We start from the raw sequence: 15,023 nt of genomic DNA, 5'->3' as shown, positions 1-15,023 counted from the left end.
TCATAACTTTATTAAACGACACCCAGAGCTTAAGACGCGTTTTTTTTTAGAAATATAACTACTAGAGAGCTAAGTACAAAGATCTAACTATTATCCGTAATTAGTTTCAGCTTATAATAAATATAATCGCGAAGTATAGCATTTAATTAGATAATATTTAGAACTTTAATAAGACTAGCTTTCTTATAGGCATAATTATAAGCGGAATAGTAGTTATAGGCACAGAAAGGCGTAAAAAGCTAAAATCAGTGCAACCTAGAAACCAGGAATGGATTATAGTCATTTAAGCGATCAATACAGAAGGCTAGTCAATCCCGCCGTTTATTATTAGTGCGGGCTAGTATCACCTCGCCAACTAGTATCAAGAAAGCAACCTCCCGGGCGATTAGGCTATTACGATAACCCAAAATAGCTAGACCAATAATAAGACCGGTCTTAAGTGGCTTAAGCACTTTAACCGGCATATAACTAAGCGGATAAATAGTTGCTATTATCTCTTAATCCTTAATAGCTATAAAAGTCACCACTCAATCGAATTTAAGAGATATTACTAGGACAATAAGATCATCCGGCTTTATATGCCATCTCATTTATCTCATCTACTTTAGCCCCTCGATATTATATACTTTAGCGTACTTAAGAGGGCTTATAATTAAGAAATTAAGCATTTAATTAAATACTCTATAAACTATATTTTAAAGACTAAGTTCCTCCCGGCCTTTTATAACGCATTTTAGGCCATAATAATAGAAAAAAATATTAAGGCATCCTTTAAAGGAGCTAGGATTATTCCTCTTAACTTAGAAATTATGGTCTCGAAGCTTAATATATAGCTATAGACTCTAACGCCTACCGAGGAGGAGGCTAAACCGTCAAACCCTTAGGTTTTAAAGACCCCAAAGACTATACTTAAGGCCTAATCTTAGTCTAAATACCTTAAGAGACGAATCAAAAGGCATCATAGTAGCTCCCCTGAGTCAATTATCGAGGCTATAAAGTCAATTACTAAGGCACTAAAGGGAAATATGCATAAGATGGCTCTAGTGAGGGCAGAGGTCCGAGAGCTTTGACTAGCAAATAAGACATTAAGCCGGCGCTGGAGGGCAAAAAGGACCCAACTATAGAAAAGAGGGGTAATAATAATAGAGGAAGGAAGGCAAGTAATTAATTAAATAGATATTAATGCGTAGGTAGTGGCTAAATCATCGAGGAGTAATAGTCAAGGGAGGTCAGCGCGACCAGGTATTCGGCATTATAGTATCTGCGGTAAGCCTAGCTATAATGCAAGGACCTATCAGGTAGTTATTAAGACGTCTAGGGAAGAGTATAGTAAGTAGTTTTAATTAATTAGATAATTTATAGTATTTTTATTATAATTTTTAATCTTTAGGGTAAGGAAAAGTAGCTAACTTGCTTGCATAGCTAACTTACTTATTATATATGTTAGCTATTTCTTTAATACTATATAGTTATAGGGGAAACCCTCGCGAATCTAAGTTAAGGATAAATTAAATAATAATCTATTCCTCTAAATTAAATAGCTTACGTGATTTAGGGATAGTATCGCGTTGAGATTATATGCCTTTTTGCCGGCGACCTAGCTTCTTAGGATAGACTTAATAAATTAATACGGCGCATTAGACATATAATTTTAGGTTATTTTAAAGGGCATAAAGTATAAAAAGAATATTTGCCTTATTATTTAATTAGGATATCTTTAGTAGTTAAGAATTAATTAATTAATTAAAAAGAAGAGAGGTTAAGGGATTTTTAGGATACTTGCTTATATGGGATACTTGCTTATAGAGTATATTATAGGTTTTAACTTCTATTATGCTATAACTTAGCTTTTAATTATTCGTAATTAGTAAAACTAATAAAGCTTTAAAGCCCGGAATTAGGGCTATTTAATAGTATAACTTTTATCTAAATCGGGCTAATATTTTTCGAGCAATTAGATATATAAGCTATAGATTCTCTCTTTAAGATAACTCCTTAGATTTTTAATTAATTTAGATACCCGTTGGCTCATGTGGGGCTATCGCCCCAGGCGAGCCAACCTAGCAAGCTAGGTTGGCCCGAAAACTGCGGGACAGGCCGAAAACCCCGGGACAGCCCCTCACCGTGACGCATCCGAATTTATATGAACTTCATACCTGAAAACACTAAAAAGAGCAACATAAGACAGTACAATCTAGTGCATTCGCGTCTATCTTCATTATGAGTGCCGCAAATAACCTTAAGGCTGCGAGGGAAGTGATCGCATCACGTGCTAGATTCGCTAACCGGCCACATCGCGTTGCTGCCGGCGTCACCAAGCCAATCTCTGTCAGGGCCGCCACGGCTAAGCATAAGGCTTCTTCTTCTTTTGCAGTTGATCGCCTCATCAAGAAGCTCGAGAACCCTGATTCTATGAGGCCGCCGGGCCGCCCGCGCCTCCTGACGAGCGAGGAAGAAGATGCCATCGTCGCCTTCGTCACCTAGATGGAAAAAGCCGGCTTTCCTGCCTCCAAGGCTGAGATTGAGGACGCCGCCAACACCCTTCGCCGCCGTAGGGACCCAGAAGCGAAGCCTGTGGGTAAGTCATGGTACGCAACCTTCCGTGAGGATCATCCGGAGCTCCAGAAGACCTTCCTGAAGGCCGTCGATAAGTCTCGTGAGTCTTGGGAAGCAGGCGGCATCACCGACCTAAAGGAATAGTTTAAACAACTTACTGAGGCCATCAGGAGATTTAATATCTATGCCTCTGAATGCTAGAATGCCGACTAGGCCGGGATCCGAGTTGGCTGCTTGCGTGAGCGGATATAGTGCCTCGTCGTCCGCACAAGGAAGAAGATACGTACCTAGGTGCTCGACCCATTAAACCGCGAGACTTGCTCTCTTATCGGTACGGGAAACGCGGTGGGCGATACGGTGCCACCGTGGGCTATCTTTAAGACGTTCCCTACACTAGATTACGCCTATATCGATGCCGATCCGCAGATACGCTTTGCCAAGTCAGAGACTACCTTCTCTAACGGCGAGATTACCTTCGAGTGGGCGCAGGCGTTTAACCGATATAGCTAGGAGAAGTCTGCGAGGGTGCAGAGCCGCGGGAAGCCTTTCGTAGAGTGGTTTGGTTGCGATGAATTCCTTCGTGATCCCATAAGGCAGTATATTCAATACGATATTCCTCTTACTTCTTATGATCTAAGTAAAGAGATCTAGCGACTTCTTATCCTCGATGGATTCACGGGATACGGCCTCTTTCCCTTCCGCGAGTATTGCCTTAAATTCTAGATTCTCATGATTCCTTTGCCTCCTCATTCTACGCATTTTCTTTAGCCGATGGATATAGGAGTCTTCTAGCCGATAAAGAATACATATCAGAAGATTCTCCGCCGAGCTTTGCGCAAAGGCAATATCACCTTCTCGCGCCTTGACTTCATGAAAGGACTATAGGCAAGTCAGTTAGTATCTGACGGGAAGACCTGCTAATTGAGGCGTGACTTTAGGAGATAATCGATGAAGGATTCACCAGAAAGAATATCATATTAGGATTTAAGAAATCTAGCATCTTTCCCCCTAACCCCGACCCCGCGGTAGCCTTCCTCCTCAGGCAGCAGATAAAGGCAAAGAAAGCAGTCAACCCTGCCTTTGCTTCCCTTCTTCCGTCAGATACACGTTTCCAACGCGCCTCTGATACCGCAAAACGCGTCACAGAGGAGTATCTCGATATCTTTTCCTCCCTAACGCGTGCGGGGCTGCAGGAAGTCCGCAAGGTCGTCATAGAAGCCGTTCTTCTCGAGGAGATAGTAACTATGTATATGGATGACCGGCGAAGTCGCATCGAGAAGAGATACAACCAGATGAAGAGGGGAAAGAGGGCCAAGCCCGTCGGTGACTTCACTCATAGTGTCAGTCTGCAGGATCTCCGTGACCAGCAAGCAGAAGTCATCGCCGCAGACCGTGAGAAGGAGAATCGGCGGCAGATTCGCTCTGTGCGCTCTGTACTCCTCAGGGAGATCGAGAGGCTCAAGGAAGAGTGGCGAGATAATAAGGAAGTCGTCGTTGACGGCGTGAAAAAGAAGCTACAGTTCAAGAAGTGGCTTAAACACACAGGGAAGGATAAGGACTATCTATCTATGGATACACAACGTTCTCAGATGACTCAACTTCTCAATGAAAAGACTGACGGGTTTATGATAGATACAGAGTTGCCGCAAGAAGTCAGAGACTCGATCCGTGAAGCAACGCACGCCGCGAAGCCCCTTAGCGCGATGGACTGGACCGCCCTCCCCGGCAGCGACGATACGGTCACCTTCAACCTCGAGCCGCCACGGCAGGCCGAAGAAGATGATGAAGACGATGAAGAAGAAGAAGAAGACCTTCCCTTGATCGAGATCACTACTCTTCACGAAGAGCGAGCAACCCCCCGTTGGCAGCGATCTTCGCCGCCGATGACCCCCTCATACGAGTCATCGCCCCCGCCGGAAGAGGCTTCAACACCGTGCCCTTCACGACCTCAACCACACACTTCAGCATTGGATCAGATCCTTGAGATCATCAGGAGGGAAAGAGAGGTTCAATCAGCCAGTCTGCCGCGTTCAATTGACGTTGATACACCTTAAAATACGTGAAGAGCCGTCCCTCAAGGCGGCAGGGCCTGGGTGCCGCAACAGCGGCCTCTATAGCTCAATCTTAGTCTTCAGGAACGTCATTCCCTTCAGCATCGCAAAAGGCATCACTTCTGCTTCTCTTGGGGCTTCAAATATCACTTTGGACGCCTTGTGAACATCAAAAGATCGGAAAGGGCGCAAATCACGGCTAAAATCGGGCTTCTCCGATGTCCCGGGGTTTTCAGCCTGTCCCGCAGTTTTCGGGCCAACCTAGCTTGCTAGGTTGGCTCGCCTGGGGCGATAGCCCCACATGAGCCAACGGGTAATAAAAATATTAATAAGAAGCTAGTCTTTTCTATTTAACCCTATTACCTATTTAATTTACTTTTATTACTCTATAATTTCTTACCTAGCTAATTAGCTTTTTATAAGAATTAATTCTACTACTTATTTACCTCTTATCTCTATTACCTACCCTATAGGCTTTAAAGACTATATTTCCTCTACTTTATAGTCTTTTATAAAAACTAATTATAAATAACTATTAAATCTTTATATTTAGCTTTTTAATAATTATATTTCTAAAAAAAACTATATCTTAAGCTCTTTATATTACTTAATAAAGTTTCTAACTTAGCGCTTACCGACTAGTAATACATCGCAGTTAATAAGTAATTAGTTAGATATTTCTTTAATACCACGCAGTCGCAAAGGAAATCCTCGCGAATCTAGGTTAAGAATGAACTAAATAATAATTTATTCCTCTAGATCAGATAGTTTACATAATTTAGGGATCTAATCGCAACGCGCAGATATGCCATTGTGTCGGGCGTAGAGGGTATTATAGTTAACCTGGTAGACCTTTGCGGCGCGTCGGAGGCTTAATTTTGGGTCGTTTCGATAGGCTTGAAGTGCAAGAAGGATATCAGCCTCTCTATTTGACCGTGGCATCTTACGTGGTTGAGAATCAATTAATCAAATAGAATAGTTGTAGGTTGAGGGATTTTTGATTAGCATGCTTGTCTGATCGGCATGCTTATTAAGCATGTTAGTATATAGTGTTTTTAATGCGATTTCTAGTAGGAAGGTTAAAATTTTTATCACGCATACTTGTCTATCACGCAAGCTATACATATATGTTATTATAATAAAGAGACTTTAGTAGTAATTATAGTATTATTATAAGTAAAAACAGTTTCTAAAAATAATAAAATAATAATAGCAGCATTAATACATAAAGAAAGCCAGGTTGCTAGAATATTAATTAAGTAGACTTTGATGAATGTACCTTGTGAGACAAATATAATAGCGATTTAACCCTTTAACATTACTCGACAACCCCTTCCATTGTATCAAATTGAGTTCTTATCCATTCAGCCTGCTCCACGTATCCCACTCCTTGAAAATCCTTCTCAAACTCTTCCATCAATCTTTGTAGCTCAAGGTATTGATAGTCATCTGGAGTTGACGCCCAGACACTCTTCAGGTAGGTAGGGACAAACCCAGCCCCAAAAGGTCGGACTCTAAGGCACTGTCTCCCTATGACTATTGCCTGGTCACAGAACTCGTACGATTCTATAACCAGGGTCGGGTCTTTGTCGAATCTGCGGAGACAGCGGTTGATCCTTGGCCCAAGAGACAGTAGTAGCCCATAACCAAACCGGTAACCGAACTGGCTGGAAACGCGGAGCATCGTGTCTATATCGGTCGCTTTAGTCCACTGTTCAATGATTCGGCGTATCTTGGGCTTGTCCTTCTGGATGAGGCTATAGATATCTTTCAGTTGATCTAGGTGTTGTTCTGGTTCACGGAGGTATAGCGATGCGGTAGCATGAACTCCTACTTCGCTACTCGGCAGGTCCTCTTGCCGGCATACATGCGGGCGGAGGCGGTTGCATGCACGCAGAGCTTCCCAGAACCAGGGGCCCAGCTTGACCCTGGGGTTGACCATGCTCTCCCATGTCTGAAGTTTGAAAAGCCAGTCAGCCTGTCCATCACCAACTTCCTTTCAAGAATTGCTTACAATAATTTGGCAGAGTCCATTTATGAACTCTGGCCTAATCTCTCCTAGTCTCTTAGTAACCACCGCAGCCTGGAGAAGGTGTGCCAGCATTTCGCGATGCGTTGAGGTCTCTTGCCGTGTCAGGTTAATCCATTGCTACAAGCCAGAATTTTAATCAGCCATGCACCACCAAGTTGAATCCCTTTTACCTACCTGACAGAGAGCGATATTGATAACGGTAAACATCTTTTGAAGTATGGACTGATTGGCATCGTTTAAGGATGTCCTCAAGACTTTCATTGCAGCCCCATACCGAGTGAGAGCTTCCACTCGAGGCTGATTACACTGAGTCGCACGGTATGAAACGATCAGGGCAGAGATGGATGCGTCCAGCGCCGTATTGGTGCCCAAAAGGCGAAGGAGCTCGATACAATACGGGCCACCAAAGTGCCGCAAGTTGTATCTGACATCTTGAATTTCGAGAATAGAAACGAGATGTGAAGCGGTTCTCGTGGTGCCATTACTGGGACCTGCTCTTGGACTGACCATGAGATGCTGCCCGTGACGGTCGAAACTCTGCTGTATAAAGGTCCAACGCTGAATCCCACTTCCCGTGCAAGTAAGCTTAAGGCGAGTGCATCTGCCGCAGGCTGGCTTCGCTTGATCGCACTCAGGTACGAGTTAGTTTTTGCGGACGAGGTAGTGTGTCTAATATCACTTACTCGTTTTTTGATCTTTCGGCAATTGTTGCAGCCTCGGCTACGCGGGACTCCAGGCATTGCGTGAGGTTTTGGTGAGCGAGTTGCAATCCGTGCCTGGCCTGAGATGGTGGGATTTCCCTATTTGTACCATAAGCGAACCACGCGGCCTGTTCCTGACACATGCTGACACGGAGTGACCGACTTTCAGCCCTAGAAGGCGGTAGTTCGATCCAAGGCTCTCATAGGTCAATGGCAGAAGATCAGCTCATCCGCGGCTCACGTTTGAGCATATTACTGGCTAAAGCTTAGTCTCAAGGATGGGAATCCTAGCTCACTAATGTATGAGCGCAGAATAATGCCTATTTTGGCAATTCATAGTATTTGTTTAGTAGTAACTAAAGAGGATGCTTTATTACCACCTTATAGACCAATAAAGGTAGGTCACAAGATAGATAAGAGTATAGGGTAGAAGGCCAGCTCCTGATTGGTGGTCTTTATGCTTATATTGCTTCAGTGTATAAAGATCTAAGAAAGGAAAACTATTCTAAGGGAAAGCTATTCTTTTATAACTGATAGCTCGGAATCTATTAGCCCGATTTGGATAAAGGTTATACCATCGGATATCTCCTTTCTGAAGCCTTCTAACCATATATAGTATATATCAATCGGATAGCTAATAGCCGGGCTATTGCATAAGGAAGATAAAACCTATAGGGTTTTATATTCGAGGTATTAGAAACCGGATAGAAAATACCTATATAAGAAGACCGGCTTTAATGGAGTTATTCGGCTTTGAATAAAGCCCTAAGTCTGGGTCACGTGACTTACCCTATATGTCTGGAATTACCTAGGAGGGAAGTTTATATAACTCCGTAATATCTCGCTAATCTAAGCAGCTATAGCTTAGGTAAGCATATTATTAAATAGCGCTAATAATATACTATAGGGTAGCAAGTTATTAGACTTCTATTTTATAAGCTAAATTCTTTAAAATTATTTATAAAAGACCTTTCTTATAAAAGTCTTTAATAAATAGTAAAAGAAAGAAGGTAGGGAATTAATTAAATAGATATAAATACTTAGGTGGTAGCGGAATTATTAAGGAGTAGTAGTTAAGGAAGGTTAGTGCGACTAGGCATTTAGTATTATAGCATCTGCAGTAAGCCTAGGCATAATATAAGGACCTATTAGGTAGTAATTAAGATATCTAGGGAAGAGTATAGTTAATAGTTTTAATTAATGAAATAATTTATAGTATTTTTATTATAATATATTATAAAGAGGTAAGGAAAAGTATAATGCTTACTTATCTATAATGCTTGCTTATTATATATATTAATCTAAAAAAATAAATTATTACTTAATTAATTTTTAACTTAGATTTATAAAAGTTTTTTTATAATTATATAATCTTAAATAAATAATAAATAATTACTTTTTAATTATAATATAATATACTTAATAAGCGAGTTAAATAAATAAGCGAATTAAATAAAAATCCCTTAACTTATAACCTTTTTATTTAATTAAGTAATTCTCAACCACGCAAGATGCTATAATTAAATAATAAAGCTAGAATTCTTCTAGCCCTTCAAGCCTATTAAAATAACCTAAAACTTAGTCTCTGACGCGCCGCAAAGCTCTATTAAGTCAATTATACTACTCTCTTCTACTAACGCAACGGCATGCAAGCTCGAGCTAATACTATCCCTAACTCACGCAAACTATCTAATCTAGAAAAACAGATCATTATTTAGTTCATTCTTAACCTAGACTCGCGAGGATTTCCTCCCTAGCTACGTGGTATAAAAGAAATAGCTAATTAATTACTTACCGACCGCGACGCGCTACTAGTTAGTACGCATTAGGCTTTAAACTTTATTAGGCGATACCTAGAGCTTAAGATGCGTTTTTTTCATAAATATAACTACTAGAAAGCTAAGTATAAAGATCTAACTATTATCTACGATTAGTTTTAGCTTATAATAAATATAATCGCGAAGTATAGTATTTAATTAGATAATATCTATAATTTTAATAAGATTAGCTTTCTTATAGGCATAATTATAAGTAAAATAGTTATTATAAGTATAAAAAGGCATTTAAAGCTAAAATTAATATAGCCTAGAAACTAGGAATAGATTATAATTATTTAAGTAATTAATGCGGAAGGCTAGGCAATCTAGCTATTTATTATTAATGCGGGTTAATATTACCTTACTAACTAGTACCGGGATCGTAACCTCCCGGGCGATTAAGCTATTATAATAACCTAAAATAGCTAGACTAATAACGAGACTAGCCTTAAGTGGCTTAAACACTTTAACTAGTATATAACTAATTAATTAATTAGTTCTTATTATCTCCTAATCCTTAATAGCTATGAAAGTTACTAGTCTATTAAATTTAAGAGATATTATAAGGAAAAAAAGATTATCTAGCTCTATATGCTACTATATTCCTTTTACCTACTTTAGCCACTTAACGTCGGGTGCTTTGGGCTACTTAAGAAGGCTTATAGTCGAGAAATAGAGCATTTAATTAGATACTCTATAACCCACGTTTAAAAGACTAAGTTCTTTCTAGCCTTCTACGCAGCATATAAGGCCACTATAACGGAAAGAAATATCAAGGGGGCTTTTAAAGGAGCTGGTCTTATTCCTCTTGACCTAGAAACTATAGTCTTAAAGCTTAATATATAGCTATAGACTCCAATGCCTGCCGAGGAGGCGGTTAAACCCTCTACCCCTTAGGTCTTAAGGACCCCAAAGACTATACTTAAGGCCGGATCTCAGTCTAAATACCTCGAAAGATAAATTAGAAGGCACTATAGTAACTCCCCAGAGTCAATTATAGAGACTATAAAGTCTCTTACGAAGGCAATAAAGGGAAATATATATAAGATTATATTATTAAGGGCTAAGGTTAAAGACCTTCGAGAGGCGAATAAGATACTAAGCCGGCGCCGGAGGGCAAAAAGGACTAGATTATAGAAAAGAGGAGTAATAATAGTAGATAAAGGAAGGCAGGCAATTAATCAAATGGATATAGATACTCAGGTAGTGGCGGAATCATCGAGGAGTAATAGTTAAGGAAGGTCGGCGCGACTAGGCGTTCGGCGTTATGGTTTCTACGGTAAGCCCGGCTATAATGCAAGGACCTATTAGGTAGTAATTGAGATATCTGGGGAAGAATATTATAGATTAATTAAATAATTTATAGTATTTTTATTATAATTTTAATCCTAGAGGTTAAGAAAAGTGCGGCGCATACTTACCTGCGGCGTATACTTATTATATATATTAATAATTAAATTAATAATAAAATAAGTTTTAAGTAATTTAAATACTTTAATTAATATATAATTATTTAATTAAATAATTATTATTATTTTTAATCTTAAATAAGTATAAAAATTATTATTAAATTAAATTTAAAAAATATTATAAAAAAATAAAAATATTATATTTTATATATTATTTTATTTATTTTATTTATTTTATTTATTTTATTTATTTTATTTATTTTAATCTCTTAATATTAAATATTTTAGGCTATTTAAAAGATATATAATTAAGAAATTAAGTAATTAATTAAATATTTTATTATTTATATCTTAAAAACTAAGTTTTTCTTAGCTTTTTATGTTACTTATTAGGCTATTATAATAATATCAAATATTAAGAAGAGTTTTAGAGGAGTTAGATTTATTTTTTTAGACCTCAAAAATATTATATTAAAGCTTAATATATAGCTATAAATCTTAATGCCCCTCATAGTCGCAGATCAGAGGCGGAGAGGATCGCTTTGGGGGCTTGGCATGGCATTGTGCATTTACCAACACCAAGGTGAGACTCGACCAGCTGTTTAATTCGCAGGTTCCAGTATTATGATGAAGGAGGCTTGTTTAGGCTGAGGACAGGTTGATGAGGTGTTTTGTGTACCGTTCGCCAAGTTATGTCCCACCATCGCAGAGAAGAGGGCCGTGGTAAGATGATCAATTTGATCCAGGCAGTGTCACCAGCTTGGATCAGTAGCTAGCAAGAATTACAATCTCTTGAGGCCAATTGCATCTAAATAACTTCTGGTCTGGTCTACTCTTCGTTCCTTTCGCAGAGCATCACAAGACTCTATTGATCAGAATCATTTCCTTCACCATCTAGCAATCGGACACTTGCAAGCACCTGGTAGTTTGAGTAAATCTAGTAAAGAGAAAGCAGGGAAACATAAGCTGATGCCTAAAATTTGACGGGCTAATACATCCATCGGAAAAGGGCATGCTCTGCGAATCTTCCGACTCTGACTGGTGGAAGATGACTCATAAGATCCCCTGACTCAGCTGCACAGCCATCTCTTTATAGTGACCGCCTGTTATTTGAATTGAAGAAATGAACTTATAACATTTATCTTCAACTCAAGCCAAACACTGTTCACGATGTGTGCGCCAGACGAAGAGCCGGGTGTGGCCCTGGAGCCGCCACACCCCTATCAAGACCCGTTTCCATGGCATCTTGGAGTCTTTGACGCCCACAACCATGTCGCCGAGAGAATGCTGTCTGTTGCAGATCTACCAACCATGAAAGCTCGAGCGATAGCAATTATGGCAACCCGAACACAAGACCAACCACTCGTGACAGAAATTGCAAAAGCACACGGCGTGATTAGCCCAGAGTGCTTCTCACGAGACACAACTGCGGTCATTGCGGGCTACGGGCGGCATCCTTGGTTCTCCCATGAGCTTTATGATGATTACCAGGAGAACCCTACCTTCATACACCACGAAGACGTTGAAACTGCAAAGGAGAGACATTACAAGGCCGTCCTGTCCCCAAGCCCAGAAGATCCGGCCTTCTGGAAAGACCTGCCGACACCAGTACCATTATCAACCTTCCTTTCCGAAACAAGGGCAAGACTATTGGCTGATCTTCATGCGATGGTTGGAGAAATTGGTCTGGACAAGGCCTTTCGGTTGCCGATGCAATGGCAAGATGGGGCGGGGCCTTCACGAGATCCAGCCCGTACGGGTGGTGGGAGGCAGAGGAGGCCACTCAGTCAGTTTCGAATCCAAATTTCGCATCAAAAGACTGTTCTGCTAGCCCATCTGAGTCTTGCCGGAGAACTCGACAGAGCTGTCAGTGTTCATGGAGTTCAAGTTCACGGGCTCCTCTACGACGTTTTGACTTCATGCTGGAAAGGTCACGAAATAAAGGGACGGCGTGCGCAACAGAAGGAGGCAAAAGAAAACGGCTATCAGACGAACAGAGCATCTGCGACTGGGGAAAACAACGGCAAGCCATATCCCCCACGCATATGCCTTCACTCTTTCAGCGGAAAGTCGGATGCGGTGAAGCAGTATCTCAAACCATCGATCCCTGCCAAGATTTTCTTTTCCTTCTCAAAGACTAATAACCTCGCCTCAGAGGCAGCAAGGGCCAAGACGGAAGACGCCGTCAGGACAGTTCCAGACAATCGAGTTTTGGTTGAAAGTGACCTCCATACCGCCGGCGATAGAATGGATGGCGAACTTGAAGACATGTACAGAGCAATTTGCGAGATGAAGGGGTGGACTTTAGAGGAAGGCGTTGGGAGGATTGCTTCAAATTATCGGGAGTTTGTATTTGGTTAACCGATTGTTTATTAAGAATAGAGACTACGTATATGGATAGCATTTATTTCACCATCGTCAGTTCTTATTATTCCAGAGTCTATTCCTTTGATGTGCCTCGAGAGTCACAGCCGCTCAAGCTTAAGCATGGCTTTTGCTATGCTTTAAATACACGCCGTATCTAGCCTTCTGTCTTTCTATTCCGTGACTCTAGTAAACTCAGGGTAGCACATATCCTCCGTCAATAAGCAGATCACTTCCAGTCATGTAAGTAGAAGCATCACTAGCCAGATAAAGGTAGAGGCCCTTGATTTCCTTGACATGACCCTGCCTGCCAAAGACGGACATACGGTAGGCCTCGCTGAGACATTCGGGACTCGCGCCCATGTTAGTATCGAAGAATCCTGGCGACACGATATTGACGCGGGCGAATTCACGCCACTCTCTGGCAATGGATTTTCCAAAATGGGTGACGAAGGCCTTGCTGGCGTTGTAGACGGGCTGGTCGGTAGGAACGTTGACGATATGGCCGCTCATGCTCGAGGTGATAATCAGGTTGCCAAAGCCCTGGCGACGGAAAACCTCGCCGACATATTTAGCAGAGAATACTACGCCATCAACTGCGCTTCATTTTTAGTATTATTCGTGTATCTGGGCTCATGTTTCGTACCATTCACTGACATCTGTTTCTTGTACTCGTCCAGGGTTTGCTCAAGGATAGGCTTGGAAATAGCCATTCCTATCATGTGTTGTTAGAGTAGATATAAATCACGGGGATCAGAGTCAACTTACCAGCATTAGCCACAAAGACATCAATCTTCCCAAAGTCCTCTACCACTTTGTCTATTGTGCTCTGAACCTGATCAGAGTTGGACACTGGAGAGAGCGTTAGCTAGTTGTCTTGACCTTGAAACATGCATTCATCACCCACCATCGACCTTATACGGATGGGTCGTGATGTTGTGTTCCTTAGCCAAGGCCTCGGCCTTTTCGATACCCGTGTCGTTACTGTGATAATTAGACGTCGGCGGTAGAGAAATAAGACCAGGCAATGACACGCACGAGTTGTACCAGAAAGCGACATTTGCGCCTGCTTCAGCCATGGCCTCAGCCACCGCGAAGCCAATTCCACCTGCTGCGCCAGTTACGACAACGACCTTGCCGTCAAGACGAAGTTGCTCCAGGACATTGTTTGGGGTGTTGGGAAATGGGCGAGGGAAGCCGTCCCTCACGGTGGCAGCGTCTTGCGTGGACATGGACATTTTGACGGGTTGTTATAGTAATAATGAGTAGATTAAAAGATGAACCAGGTTAATGATGGGGAATTGAGGGTTGATATTTGATGACGAGCTGCTGCATGATCAGTGGGGGTCCCGCTTTGGATCCCCTCCACCCCAACCAGTAACGAGACACTTTCTCACCAACTTCGTTGGACCTGGACCTTGCTAATTTCAAGCTACACTGGATTCTTTTCTACATATATGTGAGTTGAGACATTCACTCAAGTTCTAGCGTGTCTCTTGATTACCACAAGCACTGGATTACCTACACGACTCAGAACCGTTGAGTTCAATCTCCCTCGGGTACGCCCCCTCACGGCCTCATCATCAGCCCCCTAAAAGTCCTCTTGTGGAGGACATGTGACGGCACGCTCCATACGGTGAAGGAGGCAGCAGCATCTAGTTTGGTTGTAGAAGCGCTCCAATCGCTGGCACTCATTGCCTCTTTCTCCACAATAGGCAGAACAAGAAGCCGATGGATGACCTGATGAGTTGAGCCGGCCTATATAAAGTGCTTGAAACTCCCATGGTAGACCAAGATAAGATGCAAAGCATCGATAGGTTCATCAAGACGTCAGATAGACTATTTTGTGACATCATGGCGCATTCTCAAGAACCTTCTCTCCAATTGCGGGGAGATTCACGAGTGATAAACCTCCGGCAACCGCACCTGATTCTTCTTCCTGTCACTAATCTATTCAATCCTTGATTTTCAGGGTCTCTTAATCCCTTGAATCCACCGTCTACCGATCCTATGGTGCTCTGCTCCACACTATGGAAAGCCCTGGCGTTGCTCTTCGCAGCAGGGCTGGTCAGCGCGGACGTCGCTGCTGAAGA

The 15,023-nt window shown here is 41.6% G+C and overlaps 2 protein-coding genes across 2 annotated transcripts; one reads left to right on the top strand and one right to left on the bottom strand.

Moving 5' to 3' along the window:
* Positions 1–2,484: 2,484 nt before the first annotated feature.
* Positions 2,485–4,610, top strand: LRP88_01687 (uncharacterized protein; the record flags this gene model as incomplete). The annotated part of the gene is made up of 3 exons (XM_083238363.1): positions 2,485–2,656; positions 3,538–4,137; positions 4,189–4,610. The coding sequence occupies 3 exons, from the start codon at positions 2,485–2,487 to the stop codon at positions 4,608–4,610; spliced, it is 1,194 nt and encodes a 397-aa protein (XP_083106868.1).
* An 8,515-nt stretch (positions 4,611–13,125) lies between these two features.
* Positions 13,126–14,168, bottom strand: LRP88_01686 (uncharacterized protein; the record flags this gene model as incomplete). Its single annotated transcript, XM_083238362.1, has 5 exons — positions 13,126–13,526; positions 13,577–13,645; positions 13,699–13,782; positions 13,838–13,914; positions 13,969–14,168. The coding sequence occupies 5 exons, from the start codon at positions 14,166–14,168 to the stop codon at positions 13,126–13,128; spliced, it is 831 nt and encodes a 276-aa protein (XP_083106867.1).
* Positions 14,169–15,023: the final 855 nt, after the last annotated feature.

The sequence above is a fragment of the Fusarium phalaenopsidis genome (genome assembly GCF_050370095.1).
Source record: "Fusarium phalaenopsidis strain FUZ10S chromosome Unknown contig_32278, whole genome shotgun sequence".
NCBI classification, from domain to species: domain Eukaryota; kingdom Fungi; phylum Ascomycota; class Sordariomycetes; order Hypocreales; family Nectriaceae; genus Fusarium; species Fusarium phalaenopsidis.
The sequence above is the reverse complement of the archived record's forward strand: the minus strand, read 5'-3'. Positions and strand labels throughout refer to the sequence as shown.